Source organism: Sarcophilus harrisii, chromosome 3, assembly GCF_902635505.1.
Source record: "Sarcophilus harrisii chromosome 3, mSarHar1.11, whole genome shotgun sequence".
Taxonomy (NCBI): domain Eukaryota; kingdom Metazoa; phylum Chordata; class Mammalia; order Dasyuromorphia; family Dasyuridae; genus Sarcophilus; species Sarcophilus harrisii.
Window position 1 is genome coordinate 315096425 of NC_045428.1, and position 23450 is coordinate 315119874.

The window sequence follows — 23450 nt, forward strand, 5'->3', positions numbered from 1 at the left end:
AACAAGAAAATCCTTTTCATCTCAACCTGTTATTCATAATTTAAGATAATTGGGCCATACCTTGCTTCTCCAACTACTCTCCTATCCATGTATTCTGTCAAACCAAACAGATCCCAAGTACTCCATAAAGCCTTACAGGACTACGTCAACCCATATTCATCTCTATGTATTCTGACTGACTCTTGCCCTGGTTGTTCCAATCACCCTGTCTTATGTATTACTCAACTATATGAACCCTCCTCAGCTAGATTTTTAAGGTGCTCAAGTGCGGAAATCACTTGTTATTTTTTGCCTGTCTCCTCCCAGTTTGTCTGATATTGAGCTTGGTAGATGCTCAGTAAAGATTTCTGCTTGAGGGATATCCTTATTTGTGTCAACAAGCATGTCTCTGGACAGGAGAGGGAAACAGAAAAATTCTGGCAAGACTTGATTTTCTTTGGGGAAAAACCATTCATTTTCTCAAAAGAGTGAGATCTTCAATTCCCTACTCCTTACCATTTACTGCAGCCTAGGAAGGGAATCAATAGGCAACTTTTGTCACTATTGAAACAACCTTTTTAAGAGTCTGTTGATGGAATTCCTGAACTTGAATCAGGAAGAAACTTTTTTTTTTTCAGTAATAACACAATGCTCACATGCAGGCAACCTGTTCTGACCAACCAGTCTCCTTCGACGGTTTGTGAACATATCTGACTGGAGGCAATAGTTTTGATCCTCTCTCAAGGGAATTTTGGCAGGCAAACAGAGTGGAGAGATCATGCATTGTTCTCACAGCTAGTTGCCTCTTCATACTGAAGTGTAGATTTGGGATTGGAGATCAAACAAGCTAGTGGAAGAAGGAGGAGAAAGAGAGATAGGAGGAGAGCAGTTCCTATAGTTGGCATAGCTCTATTAGAATCTAAAAATCACCACAAGAACTGGAACCAAAGAGACTCCAAACCACAGCAGTGCTATTACATAGAGAGATAGATTAAATAGAAGTCATTTTATTTCCCCGACTGACCATCAGACATTGAGTTGGGCTTCTTTGGTTTGCTGTAAAGGAATTTTACTGTATGGTCATTTATCTTAGGCAAAAGACTGCATCACTTTATTATTGTTTGTGCAGAATTATTTACTTCTTCCACGGAAAGACAGCATTCCTCCTTTTCCCTCTCATCCTCCCCCCTCCGCACTACCCACCCCCATCTCTACCCTACTCTTCCATCTGATTGGATGTAGAGGCTCCTCTGACAGCAAAACCAGTGAGAAGAGCCCTTGTGGTTAACCCTTCCCTGCCTGCCACAAGAGTCTGCTGCAGGTTTCAGCTCTCATCCACTAGTCGTTGCCTATAGTCCACAGAAGCAGTGTCCGCCCCAGTTTAGCTGGATGTTAGAAGCAGGAGCTCCTACCAGGGAAAATAACTTAAAGACTCTTCTCTTGGGAGGAAAAAGTGGGCCAGGCAGGGCGGGAGTTAGATTTTCCTGTTCATGGAGCTCTTTTTCAGCAATAAATCCTTTCTTCTTTCTTATCCCCTCGCCTAGCTGCAGAGTGGCCTGGAATTCTGGGGGTTGCGGGGATGGCGAATCATTCAGAGGAGGACCAGGGGCTAGGAGCTGGCCGTTGTGCTGAACTGAAGGGCTCGCTGGGGGAAACATCGTCTCTGCTTCCTTTTGCCTGGCGTCCTGCCTACCATTGCCCGGGCTACCCCAGAGCTGTAAGTAACCACCTTCTCTATTTCTTTCCTCTCCCATAACCAGCGAGGTACTGACACTAGCAGGCATGCTGGTGGAGGCAATTATACCTGCCCAACAGCTGGACAGGTTTTGTTTAAGAATCAACCCACCAGCTAGGGAGAGGAAGCATTGAGATCTCCAATGCTATGCCTTCTGGCACTCTCCATTCCCTTTGGAATGATTCATTCCTCCCCCACTACTGCCCCACCCCCGGCCTAATTTTTCAAACCTTTTTCTCGGGCATGTGTTAAAAACTTGGAGAATGGTTAGCATTGTTTCTTTGGCATGTGCAGTGTGGCCACAATAATTTGTCAGAGAGGCGATAACCCAGTATGTTTTTGTGAGGTGTATGTGTGTGTGTGTGTGTGTGTCTATGTGTGTATGTGTAAATCACCCAAAGCAGTTGTCTAAGGAAACTGAATAAGGCAGCCGTGGCCAGGCTGCTGTTTCCTAGCCCAGTAAGCTCTCCTCTTATCCTACAGGTTAGTAATTTGGGAAATAATATCATATGACTCTCATATTCCTCTCTGAAGGAAGCCAGTGATGTAGAGGTTTCCTTTTTAAACAAATCCACAATCCTCAAATGAGCCCTTTGTCTCCATTCTGCTCATCTTGCTTTAAGAAATGGAACCACGTCTCATCATTCTGCAGGCAGAGCTGACCATCCTTCCCAGATTTGGGGATGAGAGAGGGGAGGGAGTTATTATTGATTTATACACTGAGGTTTTAGGATTTTTCTTGGGATGATGAAATTTCTGCCCCTCCTCAAAACTGGCCTTAGCTCCACCTGCTGTGTTTTGGAAGCCTATGAACAAACTGGGGTGTATTGAAAGCTTTTGTTCTTAGTGTAGCCCCACTTTAAAAAGGAATAGGCTGTTTTTCTGCTCTCTGACAAGTAGTCTCAAATAATTCTTTTATTTTCCTCAGTTTTTTTCTCACTTAATGTCATTCATTATAATTATCTTGCATAAAACATGAACTAAAAAGATAAAAGCCTTCCTTATTCAATATGTTGGTGTCTGAAACAGTTTCTGTTAAATTACCGATAGAAAAACTTGATCATTTTGTCATTTTATTTAAAAAAGCTGCTCCCTGAAAGGATTTTTTTTCATGCCATTTGATTTGAGCCTATGTGAAACCAAAACATTCAGTTTGTTGATTTAGTCATGATGTGGTGGTGGTGGTGGAGAGAAAGAACAAAAACTCTTTAAATGATGGAAGTAAATCAACTGGCCTGGAGTTTGAAATTAAATAGGAAACACCCCCACTCAAAACAACCTGACAGAATGATGGAATCTATGCATTTTTAAAGCAATCAGCAAATTTTTATATGTAAAGCACTATTCTAGGTGGTCAGGGATAGGGTGGTATACAAACACATAAATAACACATTTCATAGAGTTTATAGTGTACTACAAAAGACATATCACAGTGTTTCACTTCATAAAGACATCATTGGTTTGTGATAAATCTAAATTGGATCCATAGTTTTAAATTTTTTACAATCCCAAATCTTGTGCAGTAATCTCAGAATTATTGATATCTGACAAGACTGTCCTGAAATAATGATACTTCAGTTCAACACATGAAAGATTTAAAGAGTATCCATTGGGTGCTCAACCCTGTGCTAGGCACTAGGAGGGGTTCAGAGGAAGACAGTTTCTGCCATGAAGTAATTTATGATCTTCTCAGGGAAACAAGACTTACATACATAGAATTGTTAGCTAAATCAAATCAAACAAAAAAGACTGCATGATGAATATCAACATGTGTGTTACAGACAATAAGTGCTAAAGGAATTTATAAGAGGAATAAATAGACATATGGCTTATTGGAAGATCAGCTTCCCTATTTCATACAGGGTTGTTTCTGGGTGTCTTTGTCCATGAGGGACATAGGGACTAATATTAGTAACTAAAAGATATGGAGATTCTGGTGCCTCTGCTTAGAGATAGAAACAATGTAATGCTTATAGGAGAGATGATGGCATAGAACCTGAATAAATTCTGCATTTTCCTTTGAGATTTCATCATGTATTGTGAATTCTTAGTCATCTGGTATGGTCAGGCAACAGGGGTTTGTGGGTAATCAAAAAGTTTAATGAATAGATTTACCACACATATCCTAAATGAATCTAATTTAAAAATAAATATAATATGATAAAGTCTATTAAATTCAAAATGAACTAAACATAATATAAACCTTAATTAAGACCTCTGAAAGCCATTCAGCCTTTCAGGGCCTCAGGGTCAGCATGTTACACATTAGATATCATTCAGATAGAGGTATGGGGGGAAAGGGTCTGATTAATTTGGAATTTTAATTAACCAGTTGAATGCCAGACAATCAAGAGTTTAAATTAATTTCCAATTACGTTATTGAATAACACAGTCTTTGAGTTTGAAGTGACCTTGGATATTATAGGATGATAGATTTTGGAGTATAAAGGATTCTGTGGTTATCTACTCAATTGTAAAGATAATGAAACTAAAGTGCCTTATCCAAACTCATACATCTAGAAAGGAAGAATTGAGATTAGAATTTAAGTTTCATATCTCTCAGACAAATTTCTTTAGATTTTTCTGTTTGCAGATGATATTGCATTGATTATATCAAGCCCCAAGACATTATGGAACTTCCTGGAAGAGATTTACAATTACTTAAAGGAAGTTGGCCTGTCTGTCCACATGGGACAGGCCAAATGGATAAATACTATTTTCTGCCCAGATTTCAACATACATTTGAATGGACACTCTAAACAGCTTGTCCAACATCTTACAGACCTATGGTATTGTCATCTGACCTACTGATGTAAGTTAAAGATCACTGGACTTTTCATTGGCTCTTTAGCTTCACTTTTTTAATGTGTTGTCTTTCTTAGTTATAGTGTGAACTTCCTTAAGATCTGGGATTATATTGATATTTTTATTTGAATCCCTTGTGCTTAGGATTCCCTAGTGTTTGGCAATAAGTGCTTAATAAATGCTTTTTCATTTGCTCATTATGTGCATCTGGACAGCAGAATAATACAACACAGTATAATGTATTTGGGCCAGGTTTGAAAAGGAGAAAAGTAACTGGATTGCTTTTAGGAAGTTGCAAAACATTTTTACTGACTGTAAGTTTCTCATAACAACAAAGATCCTTCTCTTTAATATAAAAATTTTGATATTATTGCCATATGTCAGTGAGACCTGGAATAGGCCTTTGAAGAACTGAAGATGAATATTACACAGAGGAGAAATAGGAAAGAAGAATGGATTTGGACTGATTGTATGTTCCTGAAGATTTCCCAATAAAAATGGGAACAAAGGATATTATCAAGGAATTGTATGATAGAAAGAGAAGATGGGTTGATTATGAGGTGAAAGTGAGGGATGATAAGTAGAAAGCCAAGTGTTCCATTGGTATCTTTGTGATTTCAGGTTTTCTTTAACATATTGGGTGGACCCCTCTGTGTTGTACACTTGGGAGTACACTGATGAAAGTCACACATGATGGGAAAGCATGGATGGCTTGTGTAATGGGGGGACTCCAAATTGATGAGATCATCAATCCATTGAATATTTCAGTAACTTTCAGGCATGTTTCCTCCCCACACACATTATGTTTCTAACAGTCTAATTAATTCACTAAAAAAAGAGTGATCCTTCTCACATCTATGTGAAGTAGACAATGAATAATTTCAAATATCACTCTTCTCCTTTTATATATATGTGTAAACTGAGGACAACTAAATTGTTCATAGTGAGAAGAGTGTTCAGTGAGAGAAGACTGCCTTAGTACCAGGCTCTCTTGTCCATCAATACTCATCTTCTCATGTCTAGAAGAGGAGATCAGGGAAAAGTGAATGAATTTACTCAGTAGGGATTGTGAGGAGATAGTTTCTACTGTGCCCAAAGGACAAGCTGGAGTTTAAAATTCCGTTAGGTTTTTAAAACTCCTCTTCCTACAATAGTTACATTTTCAGTCAGAAGAACAGGTGCTTTCCTATAAATACTCTTGATTTTATGTAACTTAAAATTTAATAGGAAAGTAACAACAACAACAAAATGTTTGATATATATGTATATATATGTAATATACATATTTTTCTATGTATATTAAGATCTTCAATGTATCTTATGAACATTATCTCATTTGCTATTTAGGCAACTCTGTAAGCTAGTTACATGTATTATTATCTCTATATCTCCATTACATAAATGAGAAAATTTAAGTACACAAAATTAGGAAGGAGAAAGAAAGGAAATAACATTTATATAGCACCTACCATGTGCTAGACAGGTGCTATATATATGCCAGACTAGGTGCTAAGTGCTTTGCAAATATTAACATACTTGATCCTCACAATCCTGTGAGGTAGGTGTTATTTTTATTCTCACTTTGTAGTTGATGAAACTGAGACAGACAGAGATTAAGTTGTTTAGGATCGCACAGCTAGTAAGTATCTGAGGCTGGATTTAAACTCAGGCTTTCCTGACCCACTTAGCTTTTTCATTTGAAGAATCTTGTCCAAAGTTAGACAGGAATTCTAACCTAGGTGTCTCTGACTACTCTGACTGACTAGGTTATTTGGATTGGTTATTAGGCAAACATAGAAAATCCAGCAAACACTTGTCATTGTGACTGATATTTTTGCTGTGACCCATTGTATTTATATCACAGAGTCTCAGTTTATGGTTTTACTTAGGAAGCTAGATGATGCAATGTATAGAAATTCAGTTTCAGACACTTACTAGTTATTTGATCTTGAGCAAATCAATTAACCTGTGTCTACTTCATTTTGCTCATCTGTAAAGTGGGAATGAATAATAGCATCTACTTCCCAGCATGGTTGTAAGTATAAAATGAGACACTTAAAAAGTGCTTTGCAAACTTCAAAATGCTATATAAATGCTAAATGTTATATAACTTTTAACTACATACTTATATAATAAATAAATAGTGTATTTGTAGTATATACCATATACATGCTAGCTATTGTTACTATTGTATTTATTGCTTAAGAAAATGCCATTTGTTAAAAATATCCTCTGCTATGATCATATAGATATTTTCTTTTAGATCATCTGAAATGTTTGCATCTGTCCAGTTTGCTTTTTTATATAGTCTAATGCAGTTCTATTCAGTTATTGTTGATCCCTGTGTACCAAGCACCATAGTGAGGAAACAAAGGAGAAAATGATTCTCAAAAAATTTACAATATATCTAGGAAATCAAGACTAATACAATTTAGGCACAAAACTTAGCAGAATATTATTAGGTTCTAATACATACATACATACATACATATATATATATATATGTGTGTGTGTGTGTGTGTGTGTGTGTGTGTGTGTGTGTAGGGTCTGCTAGAGCAAGCTTGCACTGGTTTGAGAGAGCTCGTTATTAAATTTTCAGTGTCAGCATTTATAACTTGAATATGGCAAGTGCTACAAATCAAGGTATGATCTGTTGTTTTGTTGATTGTATAGGCTTAAGAAAGTGATAGAGAAAAATGTAAATAATGCAGATTAAACTTAAAAGTATGTGCTACACACATTCTCTTTGCTACCTACAGCTGATTGTTAAATGTTTAGCAACCTCTCTGTATAGTTCAGGAAAAGTCAATGGAAGACCATTGGAAAAGGTCCATTGGAGGAGCTAGTCCCTGGAGGATGATTATTAAAATTTGGATAGCAGAAAAAGAAGGAGAGAGTCATTCCAGATGGAAGCATAACATAGACAAAACGCTGAATTTGAAATAAGAACTGTGTTTGAGTGAATCCTGATTCTGATCCTTATAATCAGAATGACCTCTGGTCATTCTCTGAACCTCAGTTTTGTCACAAGCAATCTGAGAACAGGAACAAATATTTCTAAGGTCCCTTCTAGCTCTGACATCCTAGGATTTCTTGGGAATAAGACAAAGAAATATATAGAGGTCTAAATAAATCAGTGGAATATGGGGAACACTAAATTAACAGTCCAGATTAGAGGATTTGTATTAGAGAAATGAAAGATAAGGGATAAAATTTTATGTGGTCTTGAATGCCAGACTGACAACTTTAGCCTCTATCTGAGAGGCAATGGGATGCTCCTTAAGTTCCATGAGCAGAGCTGTAACCAGCAATTTAATGCACTGGATCATTTGCAGAAATTGCTCTCAGTTCAACTGAATGGGGAATAGTAAAGACTGCAGGATAAGACCAATGCTAGGAAGGCAAGAGTAGAATGGAGGCAGACCAGGGGAGAGCTCATCTGAGATGTAGCCATCAGCAGGAAGGAGGGTAATCTGTTAGCTTATTTTTTTTTTAGTGGAGGAGGGGTTTTAGATTAATGATTTCACTGTTTTAGGGAACTAGGTGAGGAAATTCTTTCTATCACTGCAGACTGGCAGCTATGCATTTCATAATTTATAGCCCAACAATTTTCTATGGCACTAAGAGATTAAGTGATGTGTCTGGGGCAGCACAGTTTGTGTCAGAGGCCGGATTTGAACTCAGGTCTTTCCCACTCAGCAATTAGCTTGAAATTCACTGCCATTAATTCACTGTTTTTTTGTAGCTTCTATTTTGAAATAATTACCTTTGTGAAGCTCCTCCATGTCAATTAAGGAATATAAACTCCTAAGGTGCCCTCTAATTTTTGACATGAAAAAGAGGTCTGATCACTCTGTTTTCATCTTTTATTCCTTCCATAACTCTGCTCATAAGAGGGGAAGCTCATGATACAATAATAGCAACTGATAATTTTCTCTTCTGAGCAGCTGGTATTAGGATTCTGGGAGATTTTTCTTGATCTTGACTATGAACTAAAGTGGAAATACAATTCTCAGGAAGGAAAAGAAGGAGGGAGGTGATTATTTGTTATATTATTGGAAGGAGAACAGGTTAGAATTGTTGGACAGAAAGGAAATTTCAAACCATGTCACAGGGTTTTGGGAGCAGGTGAAATATTTTTACTCAGATTTGGGGCTTCTCTCTTAATTTTTCTGTTTTTTTTCATGTTCTTCTCTCTCAGTTCTCCAAGCCAAGATTTCCAGGTGTACTGCTATTTGTGAGGGTGGGGGGAGGGAAGGCATATGCCCATGACAGTCCTCAAGGAAGAGATTATGCCAGATTGCTCCATGTGGCCTCTTGCATTCCTTATAACTCCAAATCCTTTAACTTTAATGCTGCTGACTTTTCCCCTGGGAGCTGACTGAATTTAGACTTAGTGCTTGAAAAATTCCAGAGAATGTGGTAGCTATGATGAGCTGATGTGAAGAAAAGTTAATTTGAACATGGGCTTATGAGTCATCTGAGGGGATGATTCTTGGAGAGCTTCCAGAATGGCAGGTGACATCTGCCTGAGAACAGAGTTTGCTTTTGCCCAAACACTTGCCCATTTCCTGTCTCACAGTATGGGGGTGTAGGAAAGAGGGATGCTAGCCAATGGAAATGATTGGAAATTCCTGCTGAGGATAACTTCATAATCATTGCCCAAAGGACTTCCGTATAACTAGGCAGAAAGGCAGTCGTGGTACAATGTGAAGGATGCTGCCAAAAGACCTTATTGCTCCTAATTCTTCTGATAGCCTGCCTCAGGAGTAGTAATTACTCCTTTGTTCCTTTTGGTTTCAGGCACAATTTACTGCCAGATTCCTCCCTTCCCTCGTTCTCTTCTTCCCTCCCTCCATCCTCCCTTCCCTTTTCTTCCTTCTTTCTCTTCTTCCTCTTCCACCTTCTCCTGTTGTTGTTGTCCTCCACTCTCCCCCAACTAGGTCTATAAGTATGATGTATTCCCAGTGGGGAAACTCCCTCTACCAATACAGATTAGTATATTGCTTGCATTTTAGAATCTTGTAGATCTTTCTGATACACTGAGCAGTTGAGTGACTTGCCTAGGCCGAGAGTATAAACTGGAAAACAGAACTCTTTTTTTCCCCTGAGGTAAATGGGGTTAAGACTTGCCCAAGCACATAGCTAAGAAGTATTAAGTGCCTGAGGACAGATTTGAACTCAGGTCTTCCTGGTGCTCTATCCACTTTGCCACCTAGCTACCCCTGAAGACATAACTCTTAAAAAAAACCAAAAAACACTATCAGCATACTAATGTACTGCTGGTGGAGTTATGAACTGATCCAACCACTCTGGAGAGCAATTTGGAACTATGCCCAAAGGGCTACAAAATTGTACATACCCTTTGATCTAACAATACCATTGCTGAGTTTGTATACAAAAGAGAAAAAAAAAAAGAAAAAGACTCACATGTACAAAAATATTTGTAGCAGCCAGTTGTAGCTAAGAACTTAGCAGTTCTCAGCAATGTGATCCAAAACAATCCTGAAAGACTCATGATGAAATATTGTATCCATCACCAGAGAAAGAATTGATATTATTTGAATACAGACCAAAACATATTTTCTTTCTTCCTTTCTTCCTCCTTCCTTCACTCCCTCCCTCTTCCTTTATTAAAACAAACAAAAAATGACGAGCATTTTGTCATACTTTAGTTTATCAGAGATTGGTACATCAGTCACTTGGCAAGACCCTGAGGAGTTAGAACACTGTTCTAGACAAAAGACTTGCAGAATTTGAGAATTAGAAGGTACCTTACATACTAATCAGTCCAACCTGTACATGAAACAAAACTTTACTCTAACATATCCCACAAGTGATCATCCAATTTATGCTTGAAGAACTCAAAGAAAGGGAAGCCTACTATCTCTCCAGACAGTCAATTCTGCTTTTGGACAGCTATAATTAAGTTTTCTTGACATCAAAACTAACTTCACCTTTTTTGTAACTTTTATCCATCACTCCTGATTTTTTCTTCTGGGACAAAATAAAACAATTCTAGTTTCTTTCCTCTATATGACAGCTCTTTTATCACTTGAATATAGCTGTCATATCCACCTTGAGTATTCTCCAACACAACTATACCTGGTTCTTTCAACATATTCGCATATCAATAAACTCAATGCCCACTATTGACATTTTCTGGCTTATCGAGGCCCTTCTTAAGTTATGATGCTGAGCTGAACTGAACATGGATGAGGCATTTTGTCCTTTGTTTTTGAAGCGGACCAATGACATCACAGAGTAATGTCTTGACTTGTGTGTAAAATGAATTTAAGAAAGACAAGAGTTGCATAAAGTTGTTAATGCCTCATTGTCTCTTCCACCATCATTGAAATCCAGTGAGAAGACAAAAACAGGATTACTGATCATCATCTGGGATAGTGGATGACTTTGGTGTCTTTGATATCACTGGTTTCAATTGCCTTCATGGCTATTGGAACAAATTGTTCTCAGGCATTCATTCCTGGGGGGAAGTCTTCACATGGTTGGGATAGACATTTTCATAAATCACTAATGAGTTTAAGGTCTGTCAGTTGCTCTCAAACTGGTTTTGCCTATGGGCCAAGACAGTTGCACTAAGTTGTGGCTGCTGTGGATGCTACAGCTTCTTAGAACTACACATGAGCATTGGGTGACCAATGGTATACCATTGGTTGGATACCAAAGGTAGATGAGTAGCCCTGAAAAGATCAAGCACTCCCACCAGAAGTGCTAGTTCTCCCCTAACACCTCACTCACACCAAGTAGAATATAGTGGGATGATCACCTCCTGTTCCTGTTGGCTCTCATCCTCTTAATTGTAAAGCAAAATTCACATTATCCCATGGTCATACAGATAGTAGATGCTAAGAGGTTGGATCCTCTCATTTGGCTTTTCTACTAGAAAGCATTGGATAAATTAATTTATACTGAGGTTGTAATGATTAACAAAAAGGTGACAATCACCACATCCTGGGGGACATTTAGGCATATATCATTGCCAACCCTAAGGTTTTTTAATGGTAGGATTTCAGACATCAGTTTCAGGTTGGTGGGGAAGCTGTTTGGATCAGGAGAGTATTTGTGGTGCTCTTTAAATACCACATAGGTAGCCTCCTATTTATAGCTCTGGCAGAGGATGATGCAATCAGTTCAGCCCTAAGTCAGGGCCAACTTTTTCTTTAATGATACTATACCTGATTATTCCTAGTTTGAAAAGCAGATTTTTTGCTGGATCCCTTCCCAGCTTTCACTGAAATCTAAGAGGTAGAAAATCGTATCTGACTTGTTCTTAATAGAAATCAATTCTGGAGGGGAAGTAATTCTTTCTGATAATCAGATATGTTGATGCTTCCCACTAATAATTCATTGTTCTTGGCACCTGCCAGTGGTTATTACCATTACTAAACCTTTGTTCATGCTCTTCTGTCTTCAGCAATGATTTCTCATTCTTTCTGATTATTCAAATTCTATATTTTTGAAGACCCAGATCTTGGTCCTCTTTGAGAACAAAAGATGAACAACAACAAGGCCACCATCCTCCATGAAGCCTTCCCTAACTACTCCATCTGCCTCTAACTTATCCCTTCTTTGATTTTCAATTGCACTTACTGCATGTTCCAAAACACTTATCATTTAGGTTTGTTGTCAAGTTATTTCAAGTATTAATCTTTTCTTTTTAACTAGGCTGAGGCTGTAAGAGTAGAGATCATTTAAAAATAGTATTATTTTCATTAAATTACTTTTTTAATAAACAAAAAATGCTTCAAAATATTTTTCAATATATACCTTGAGTATATATATATTTTCAATATGTACCATTTCTTTGTCAGGAGGTGGGTATCATGCTTCATCCCGAGTTTCCTCTGGAATTGTGGTTAGTTATTGTATTGGCTTCATTTCATACATAATAAATTCACACAAGACTTTACAAGTCTCTCCAAAACTATTCCTTTCATTATTCAGTACTATAGAATTACTTTATTTTCATATACCATAATTTGTCCAGAAGTTCCTCAGTTTTTAGGTACCCATTTACTTTCTAGTACTTTGCCATCACAAAAAAAGGACTGCTATAAGTATTTTTGAACAGTTGGTTCTTTTCCTTTCATCACTTTTCAGATATAGTCCTGGTAATAGTATTGCTATGTCAAATGATATATAAAGTTTAACAACTTTGGAGGCATAGTTCCAAATTGTTTTTTCAGTAAAGCTGGAGCAGTCCACAGCTCCTATTCTCTCACAAGCTCTACAACAGTATTCGTTTCCCTTTTGTTGTTAACTTTGTCAATCTGATCAAGTAGAATCTCTGAATTACTTTAATTATTACTGAGTAGGAGCATTTCCATATACATATCAATAGCTTAAATTTTCCCCTGAATAATTTATCTATTTATATTCTTTAATCATTTACCAGTTTGGGAAGGACTGTTTCTTCTCCTTCTTTTGTATTTCCCATAGCATAGTTTTGCTCAGAGTGGCCACACAGGGGTACTTGTGTTGTTATTATATGATTGTTAAATGCATAGATTGATTGTTTGGAAAATGGGTGGATAGCTTCCCTTTTGCAGCAGGGATTTCTCCCTCATTAAATACCACAGTTCCCATCTAAAGAATATCTCAGTATCTAATAAGGAAGGAAAAACCATATATTCTGCCTTTTTCTTGAGATGATTCTCGTTTCACTCCCTAATGACAGATATTGCCCAAGTATCTCAGAGAATATTAGGAAACTCTCCCTTTTATGGGTACATGGTAAGCCTATACCAGGGATTCCCAGCCTTTTGCAAGTTGGGGTAATGGACATCTCTGCAAAATATATTTATATGACCTGGAATTCAGTGTGGCAAAGTAGAAATGGCATAAATAAAGAGTATCTGTTTCCTTGTCATACCCTTCTATGTCTGTAAATAGCTTTGGCAAGTCACTTTATCTTTAGGAGCTCTCTAATTATTAGAAATTTTTTATATTGAGATGAAACTCACCTTTTCTTATTTTCTGCTTGATAGAATGGTCATATGCTTTGCCCTTTGCCCTTACATGTGAGTCTAAAACCTTATTCATATGATACTTCTTTAAATAGTAAAATATAGCTATCATCTTTCCTATGGTTCCTTCTTCATGCTAGATATTTGTACCAAATAGCACTGAAATTTGTCAGTTTTATAAGTTTCTCACTAACCATGTTATACCAATGACCTTCTACCTTTGTGCATAATTGTCTGTCTTAATGTGATTTTGTCTTTCCCCATTTTTCTTGACCTTGAAGTAGCATCTGATATTGACCACAGCTTCCTTCATGGTAATCTCTATTTTTGGTTTAGAATTGTAGACCCTTATAAATAGAAGGGAATTTATTAGTCATATAATCTAATTTTCCACACTATTAACAAATTACTTCTATATTATCTTTGATCTGTGGCTAACTGGTCTCTGCTTCAATACTTTTATTAATGGAGAACTATCTTAAAAGGCTACTTATTCCATTGTTGAGCAGTTCTAATTGTTACAAAGTTCTTTTATTGAATTTAAATCCATTATTTCCACTTGTTTCTATACATTGATCCTATTTCTTTTCTTTGTAGCTACACAGTGTAAATTTAATCTCTTTCCCTTCACCATTTGCTGTAACTGATGGTTCACATATGCATGGTGAGCTGTTGGCTGATGGAGTACCTGTGTTTTCTTGATGTTAATTGTTGTACGCCAAAATTAGTACAGGTGGCAGAGAATCAATCCATACTTTGTTGAATCTCATCTTCAGAAGTTGCACTGAGTGTACAATCATTTGCAAACAAAAATCATGTACTAACACTTCTTGCACTTTAGTTTTGGCTTGTAGCCTTTTCAAGTTGAAGAATTTGCCATCAGTGTACTAGCTGATTATGATTCCATGTTTGTCTTCATGTAAGGCCATTTAACAACATGGCTGAAAACATTATGCTTAAAAGTATAGGAGCAATATATCCCAAAGAGATATTAAAGAAGGGAAAAGGACCTGTATGTGCAAAAATGTTTGTGGCAGCCCTTTTCGTTGTGGCTAGAAACTGGAAGTTGAATGGATGCCCATCAATTGGAGAATGTTGGGTAAATTGTGGTATATGAATGTTATGGAATATTATTGAGATCAGATAGTATAGATAATAGATAAGTAGTATAGATAATAGTATAGGTACAAGGAGATTAAGAAAATACTAACTTCAATTTTTTTGGCCTAGTTAGATCATAATACAACCTACTGACAAAAAAAGCCAAACAAACTTGTAGGTATGATTATAGAACCACTGTCAGTAATGCTGAAATGATGGAGAATGAGATAGAACACCACAGATTGGCAAACATCCTAGTTTTCAATTAGAGAATAAAAGAGACAACCGACACAAATGATTGGTCATCTTGATATTGGTTCCCTGAAAAATTCCAGTTAAATAGGTATGTACTCATAAGAAAGGGTGGATCCTTAGGACCCAGCACAAGTTTACTAAGAGAAAGTCATGGCAAAATATATATTTTTTGGTATTAGAGTTGCTACACTGGTAAATCAGTGGAATGCTATAACCATGTAATATTTTAATTTGAATAAGATATTTGTCAGTCTTTCATGGCTCCCTTATGGATTTCTGTGCTACCTCAAAAATCTATTATTTCATCAGTATGATTGCTCTTTTCATCAGTGTTAGACTGCAGCACTTTAGTAGATGGTTTAAATAAGTTATGGCAAAAAGCCACATCACTTGGTAGCCAGCAACCTTTTATACAGAAAGCACTTAAATTTTATGTATCTCTTGTACTGTACTGACATCCTATTAAGGACTAGGGAAAACCCATTATTCTCAACTCTCTATATTCTTCTGCATTGGGAAAACTATATCCTTAGGAATCCATCTCATTATCCTGGTGAACATTCAGCTACTCACTATCCACTATCTTTTGATATTCCATTAGAATCTCAGGTATCTCACCTAGTACCCCCAAACCTATCATGTAGAGTTGAAAAATCCAGTCCAATAAGTATTTATTAAATGCCTACTAAGTGTATAGTACAGTGATAACCACAAGGAACACAAAGACAATCTCAAAGAATCCATCCCCATTTATCCAAAGTATATCCTATTGTCCTCCATTTTGGTCTTGAAAAAGACCTTCCTTCAAAACAATCCTGCTTTCGATAGGATAGAACTGTGGCAGACAATTTTTCAAAGGATTTCGCTTGATAGCAGAACTATATTGCTGCTACTTAAATATCTTGATACCTGCTATATTGATCTAGATTCTGCTCCTGCTTTATACTCTGCTGGTCTTGGAATTCTTGATCCTGGCAACTTCCCATTATCACTCTGTCTGCCCTTATGATCGGTCTCTCTCAATTTCCATTCCACTTGAAACTTTGGCATGAAATTTGACTCAATTTATACACTGCTATCTTTTCTCTAGTTTCTCTTTCAGCTCTCTATGGCTTACTCCTTGCTACAGAAATCCCTTTGGCACTTGGGTATAAACATCAGCATCCTCTGCAGGTTAAATATACTAGTTACTTATAGCCCTTAGAACCAGAAATACTCTTGTTTTCCTCAGGTTTTTGGCAAAACCCACTTCTCTTAGTTCATGTGATTTACTTATGCTCCCTTTTCAATGGTATAAATTCTATTGTTATCCTCCATACCTATAAAAATTCTACATATTTTTCAAGGCTTTTCATGGGGTTTCCATCATCAAATCAACTCTCTTATCTCCTAATGCACTTAGGGTCTGAATTATACAACTCAGCTTCTTATTAAATTCTGTCTCATGCTGTTCCATGGACTGTTTCATTTCTCTTTAATTAAGCTCCTTGAAAATAGGAACTATGTTGTCTCTTTCTCTTATATCTCTTGGTGGTATTTAGCAGGATAGTATGGAATAAGTACTTAATGAATACCTTTCATTAATATTTAAAATGACTTGATTAAATTGAGAAGGAAACAAAATGGTAATTTAGGAATCAGTAGATTTGAACTCTAGTCCTAATCGTTTCACTGACTCACAGGATGGTCAGAGATAATTTATTAAACATGTCTGGTTCTCATTTTTCTCATCTGTAATACTAAGAGTTTTGGCTTAGATGATCTTCAAGGTGATTCCTTCCAGTTCTAAGATTCTATAAGTTTGTGACTGTGATGTTTTGTTTGAGAAGGAAACAAAAAGGTAATTTAGGAATCATTAGATCTGAACTTTAGTCTTAGTCCTTTCACTGAATCTCAAGATGGTCTGAAGTAACTTATTAAACATGTTTGGGTCTCAATTTTCTCATCTGTAATACTGAGAGTTTTGGCTTAGATGATCTTTAAGGTGATCCCTTCCAGTTCTAAGATTTTATAAGTTTGTGACTGTGATGTTTTGTTTTTAAAACAACTATCAGTTCCATCTTACTCTCTCTTGTAATTTCTTTCCACAGAAACATTTGTAAAGGGGAAGCATGGAGCTCAGAAGGGGAAAGACCTTCATCAAGTCCAGTTTACAGATTTCCAATGAGAAACCAACAGTGGCAGAGGCTGCCTTCCAGAATAAGGAAGCTGGGACCTTCAGGCCAAGATTAGCAGAAACTGATGGAAGACCCTTGGAGGAGGAGAACCAAAAAGCAGGCTTGGCTTCCCATAAACATTACAGGTTCTCCAACAAGGTCACACGTTTGATACCTGATGAAGACCTTGGAGCTTCTTGTGGGTCTTCCTACAAACTAGTACGGAAGAGCAAGACTCATGACTGTGTGATGGGAGCAGACAAGCCTATAGGAAGGCTGGTTAACAGTATTAGCTTTTCTGGTCTGGGAAGCCACCCAGGAGCCCATGATAGGAGAACACCAGCAGAGAGCCCTAGCCCATCCAGTTGCAGTGGCCAGCAAATGATTGATTACCGTCACTTTGTGCCCCAAATGCCCTTTGTGCCAGCTGTAGCCAAGAGCATCCCCAGGAAGAGGATTTCTCTGAAGAGATCCAAGAAGGGGTTACGGGATATATTCCACATTAAGAAGAACAAGTCAGAGAGCCTGGCTATGCTGATGGGGAAAGGCAAAAACTTGCCATCTCCAGGAGGTGAGGGGGAACTATCGGGAAGGCTAGGCTTCTTCAAACCTGGGGAGACCCTGGCTGCTGATAGTTTGGCTCAGGACTTGTCTGACAGTGAGCTACAGTCAGATTCCTCCTACGACTACTGTGGGGCCCTGTGTGAAGATGTGGCTTCCCTGAAGAGCTTTGACTCTCTTACTGGCTGTGGGGAGATTTTTGCTGATGAGGTATCCGCCTCCCTGGAGCTGGAGGGCAGCCAGGAGATTTTGGCCCGGAGGCCAAGAGCCAGAGAGAACACATCTGCCATGGGCTCTTTCCAAGGAGGGGTAGAACAGCTGGCCTCCCCGGCTCAGAATGAGGCTACTGACTTTGCCAAGTTCTGGGACAATATCAACTGGTCAGTGAGGAGACACCAAAGTGCATTGTTTGATCACAAGCCAGAGGGCTCCAAGGCCGCTGATGCTGAAAGGCCCAAATATGAGCCAGCCCTGCTGGCTGATCTTCCACTGTCCCCTGGTGGTGACCCTGACAGCTCCAAAGATAGCTCCATAGACACTGGAACTCCAAAGAGTGAGCATCAGGAATCCACCTCCACCAGTGATGAAGGTTATTATGATTCTTTCTCTCCAGGCCTAGAGGAGGAGGGAAAGGAGGCCCAAAGTCCAGGGGTGCCTGGTGGCCGGTTCCCTAGGGATAGCTACAGCGGTGATGCTCTTTATGAGCTCTTCTATGACCCCAGCGAGACCAAGATCAGCCCCATCCTGGACGATGACCTGTGTGTGTCAGAGAGCCTTTCTGAGCAGGCGGTTGAAATCCCCCTGTCCATCTACAGTTTCCATGTAGGGGCTGAGGAGAACTTAGCTCCTCAGCCGGCCCTGGACATCATCAGTCAGAGCTTCCTGCACAGCACTTGGAAAGGAAAGGAGTGCCTCTTGAAGCTGTGTGACACAGAGCTCTCTCTCACCATGGGCATCATTAACTGGCTCCGTAGGAACACAGAGCTCGTTTCACCCTCAGATCGGGCTCAGACCTTGTCAGCACCAATAAAGGAAGGTGGGGACCCTCCTGCTTGTTTGGGGCTCCCATTAGTCCAAGAAACAGAAGGAGCAACTATTCCTCTGGGATCTGGGAAGGAAGGCTCAAGTGAGAAGGAAACTCTCAACCCAGAATCACTGTCTTGTCTAGAGCAAGTGACCAACAGGAGACATTTTAACCATGGAACAGCAGAAAAACATAAAGAAGTACCTCAAAGGGAAAATCTATCTCCAGATGAGGGGCACAGATGTGCTTCAGAAGGGGGCAGGTCTTGCATGGCTACTATACCCCATCCAGGAGCTGGTGGATGGCAGATGTACTTGTCTGAGAAGGATTTGGTTTCCAGGGAGAGCAGATCTCTAGGTGATACCCCTCCAGCCACTGGAGATCCATTTAAAGAACTTCTGCATGCCCCCTCACAGATATCCACAGAGCAAGAAAAAGGTCAGTCTTCATCAGAGCCTCCCTCTCAGCCAGGAGAGTCAGGAGAAGTCATTCTGGTAGATGCCTTGGATGAACACAAAGTCCCAAGTCCCTCTTCCTGCCCCAGTGCCCATGAAAAACCAAGTTCACCCTTGAGCCTAAAATGCTTTCAAAGCCAGATCAGCCCTGGCCTTAAGAGGGGTGAACCTGACATAATGCCCGTCCTGGAAAGCTGCATGGCACAGGTGGCAGCCCTGAAGATAAGCTATGAACAGAAACCCCTAGCTGAGTGGTGCCTCAGGAAGGAGGAGGGCAGCACTCTGTGTAAGAGACAGAAGGTGGGGAGCCACTGTGTCTTGCTACAAAATGAATGCAACTGTAACCCTCCCAGTTCTGGATATCCCCTTCTCTCTCCAACTGGGAAGCTTCAAGAAATGCCCACAAACCCAAACTTGGGGCTAAATCCCTGGCATAATCATAAAAACCAGGCAAGTTTCTTAAACCACATGAGCCAAGTCTCATCAAATAGGATCAACTTTGAATATGCTCAGCTGAATGGTCAAGCCCTTTCCTATATCCAGGACCTTCACCTCCAGCTCAGCCCTGGAGACTCCTCAGCGGCCACACAGGAGGATCAACCAAAATTCATACCTCTGTTTGCCTCTGGTGGCTCAGTAAGGCCAAGAGCCTTCCCCCAGGCCTCGTGTGCAGGGAGCAGCTCCCCACAAAGCTCATGCCCATGTTCAGACATAAAGCTACCTGGTTCTACCTCTGGGAGCCCCCTGGAATGTCACCATAACCTTCTGGCCCATGTGGGGGCTCTCCCCTGTCATGCTGAGGTGATGACTCCAAGCCCGGCCGTGGCCGAGACCAACCTATGAGAGCTTCTCTAGTGAAAGGAGGTGAGTTTTTGTAGCTAAATTAAGTAAGCAAACTAAAAATAACAAAAGAACCAACGGTTACTATTCCCTCTTATCTCTGGGAGCAGGGTGAGGCAGAAGAGAAGGCTGTTCTGGCCATTGTCTTGTGATGAATATAATAGCTGGGCAGTTTGCTGGGAACTTTAAAATGTATAAGAATGGATCTATTTTCTCATATAAAGACTTTTTACAAGTTGGGAAGGAAACAGGTTTTTATATGCTAAGATGTTTTACAAATATCTTCTTTGATCTTCATAATAATTCTGTAAAAATAGGTGCCTTATCACCCCCATTTTGCAGGTAGAAACTGAGGCAAATAGAGGTTAAACAATTGCCACTTGAGAGTCGGGTATATATGGGATCATTATGTAGGGTAGGAACCTTTGGTGGTATTTTTTAGGGGGCACCAGATGTCATATCCATCTTGCTCAGTTACCACTCTGGATTCCTATGCAGTCACCAGCAATCATGCAGTCTCCAAAGAATCAGGCCACACAGAATTGCCTCGGTTCACCATTATTAGTGTTGTGCATGTCTCTCTCTGACAGGCAGTATTTAGGGCAGCATATGAGCCCTGGTTGAGGGGGGATGGCACAAAAAGGACATGAACGGAAAAGAGAGCTTGGGACCATTCAGAGACAAATTTTATCAACTTTCCAGCATCTTGGCCCTGCTTCAATTTATGAATTTGCAGAACAAATTCAGTTCAGATGATGTCATTGCAGATTAAGGTTTGAAAGAAGTCAGATATAGAAACAGAGAAATGAGGGGGTGTGATTATTTGCATTTTAGAAGCTGACTTCATTATGTCAAAGCAGGGCTCCTTTAAACAAAAAGCTCTTTCATGCCTTTAAAGCAAGATTCAGTTGACATGAAATTAGAATGCAGGTCAGCCTCATTTTGGGCAATAGGCACAGATGTTTTGCCTAAAGCGAGACTTGACTGCATTCACTTACGCTCCTCTGCAGTTGTCTGGAGCTGCCATCCTCAGTCTACCAGTCCTAGCAGAGTGACGTGCTGAAAGAGGACATTGTTTGCCTTTAGACACTTCTCACTGATCGGCCTCAACTCACAGCTGCCTCCCTGAATCCTGCAGGATCTCAGGCATGATGGGGAACAGCTGCTTGAGTGCTGGTGGCAGGTTAGAGGGCATCCGAGCAAATCCATCTGAGTCCTAGGGGGAAGGATGGAGACAGGGAGGGAGGGTGTGTACCAGAGAAAACAGTAAAGGGAATGGAGAACGAGCCAGCATGTGAGCAAAGGAGGCCCTCCAGCCAGCAGCTCTTTTATTTTTACATTGGGAGGAATACTATTTAAATAAAGCTTAGATATCAAGGATCTAGTCCAGGGAAGAAGATCTGGCACAAGTAAAGTTAGAAAAAGGTTTATCTAGTCCAGGTAAGAGATCTGGTACTAGTATAGTTAGCAAAAGGTTTATTTAGCCAGGTAAGAAGATCTGGTACTCGTACAGTTAACAAAAGGATAAAAGGGAAATGTTTGCACTTAAGATCATTAGATCATAGGATTTAGCTTGAAGGGCTCATAAAGATCATCCAGGCCAATCCTCATATTTTATAGATAAGAAAATTAAGAGTGGGAAAGTCATTTGGAAGAATTGGGATTCAACCCAAGATACAGTACCACATATCTCACACACAGCTGATTAGCTGCTAGATAAATAAATATATATATTTGTATATATATATATATATATATATATATTTATATTTTATATATTTGTATATATATGTAAATGTATGTAAAAGAGAATTCAATTTGAGTCTCTAAGACTCTCACATTGGTCAATGATGTATTAGAGAGGGTGGCTGTAGTATAACTAATGGTAATGGACCTATTAGATGAAATCTGGGACTACAGGTTCTATACTACATGTTATACTTCATTGAGACTCTGAGGATTCTTTTGATTTTATAATGAAAAGTATGGTCAGCAGCAGGTCTGGTCCAGAAGAAGTGGTTGCCTACCTGATATGATTTGAGGGATGCCCCAAATAGACACTGAAGGAAAGAGGGCTTGACTTAGACTTTGAATCCTGACTTTGACACTTGTTAGTTTTGTGTCAACAAAACAAATCAACAGGAGTTCATTAAGGGGCTATGTGCCAGAAACTTTGCTAAACACTGGGGATATGAGAAAAAAAAAACCACAAGGCAGTCTCTATTTTCAAGTGGCGTGCAATCTAACAGGAAAGACAATTGTGTACAAAGAAAAGGTATAGATAGTATAACTTGGTGATAATCAGAGAAGACCCTAGGAAAGTCACACATTTTTCTAAGCTCAGTTTCCACATTTGTAAAATAGAAATAGTACAAAATAGAAAATGTACAGAAGGAGTTGTGTAAACTTTTTTCACCTTTTATATAATATCAATTTAAAGTTTACAAAACCTTTTCTTCACAATCAGACTATGAGGTAGGTAATGTATGTTTCATTGGAGCATACATAGATTGAGAGCTGGAGGGAACCTTGGAATCATTTAAGTGCTCATTTTTCATTTATAGATGAGGGAACTGAAGTCCCAAAATGAAGTGGTTTATCTAAGGGCACTCTAGTATTTAGTGGAAGAACCACTGTTGCCCTTTGGGGAGAAGTATCCCCAAGAGAAAACTGAGATACAGAGAAATTTAAATGAATTGCCTGCTCTGCTGATAAGCAGGAGAAAAAGAATTAGCCTTCAGATCTCTCACTGCAAATTCAGGTTCTTTGTCTTGACAGTCACTATCCACTTTTTTGTTTTATATGGCATATCATAGCTATCAGTGTATTTGTCTTATTTCTGAACTAGCCTGGAAGTTCCTTAAGAGCAGACACTATGACTTTTATTTTATTTATTTTTGTGATTTTATTATTTTTCAAATAATAGTTTTTTTATTTTAAAAATATATACAAAGATAGTTTTCAACATTCATCCTTGCAAAATCTTGTGTTCGAAATTTTTCTCCCTCCTTTTTCCCCACCCCCTTCCCTTGACAGCAAGTAATCCAATATAAAACATGTGCAGTTCTTCCATTCTTATTCCCACATTTATCATGCAGCACAAGAAAAATCAGTTCAAAGAGAAAAAAAAATAAAGAAAAAATCAAGCAAACAACAAAAAGGTAAAAATATTTTGTTGTGATCCAAAATCAGTCCCCATAGTTCTCTTTCTGGATACAGATGCTTTCTTCATCACAAGTCTATTGGAATTGGCCTATCACCTTGCTATTGAAAAGAGCCACATATGACTGTTTTTTCTAAACTTTGCTTTTCTTCAAATGCCAGCCGCTGTGCTCTGTATACAGTAGGGCTGAATAAATATTGGGTAGTTTATTCATTGGGGAGCAGTACCTACCAGGCACAGTAGTTAGAATTATGCGATTAGAATCATGAAAGCATCAATTTAAATGAATTTTGGACACTATTTGTATGATTCTAGGCAACTGTCTGTCTCAGGCTCCTTCTAAGGACTTATCTCCCAAGACAGAGGTGGTCAGAGGATCACAGCTC

At 38.9% G+C, this 23450-nt stretch overlaps 1 protein-coding gene across 1 annotated transcript in view; it reads left to right on the plus strand.

The window, feature by feature from the left end:
- Positions 1 to 1287: 1287 nt before the first annotated feature.
- AMER3 (APC membrane recruitment protein 3) overlaps positions 1288 to 23450 on the plus strand; it is a 64098-nt gene continuing 41935 nt past the window's right edge. Inside the window, exons 1-2 of the mRNA XM_031959838.1 lie at positions 1288 to 1696; positions 16956 to 19925. Of these exons, the coding sequence (XP_031815698.1) occupies positions 16977 to 19904 (2928 nt within the window). The 5' untranslated portion in view covers positions 1288 to 1696; positions 16956 to 16976 and the 3' untranslated portion in view covers positions 19905 to 19925. The remainder of the gene's footprint in view (positions 1697 to 16955; positions 19926 to 23450) is intronic.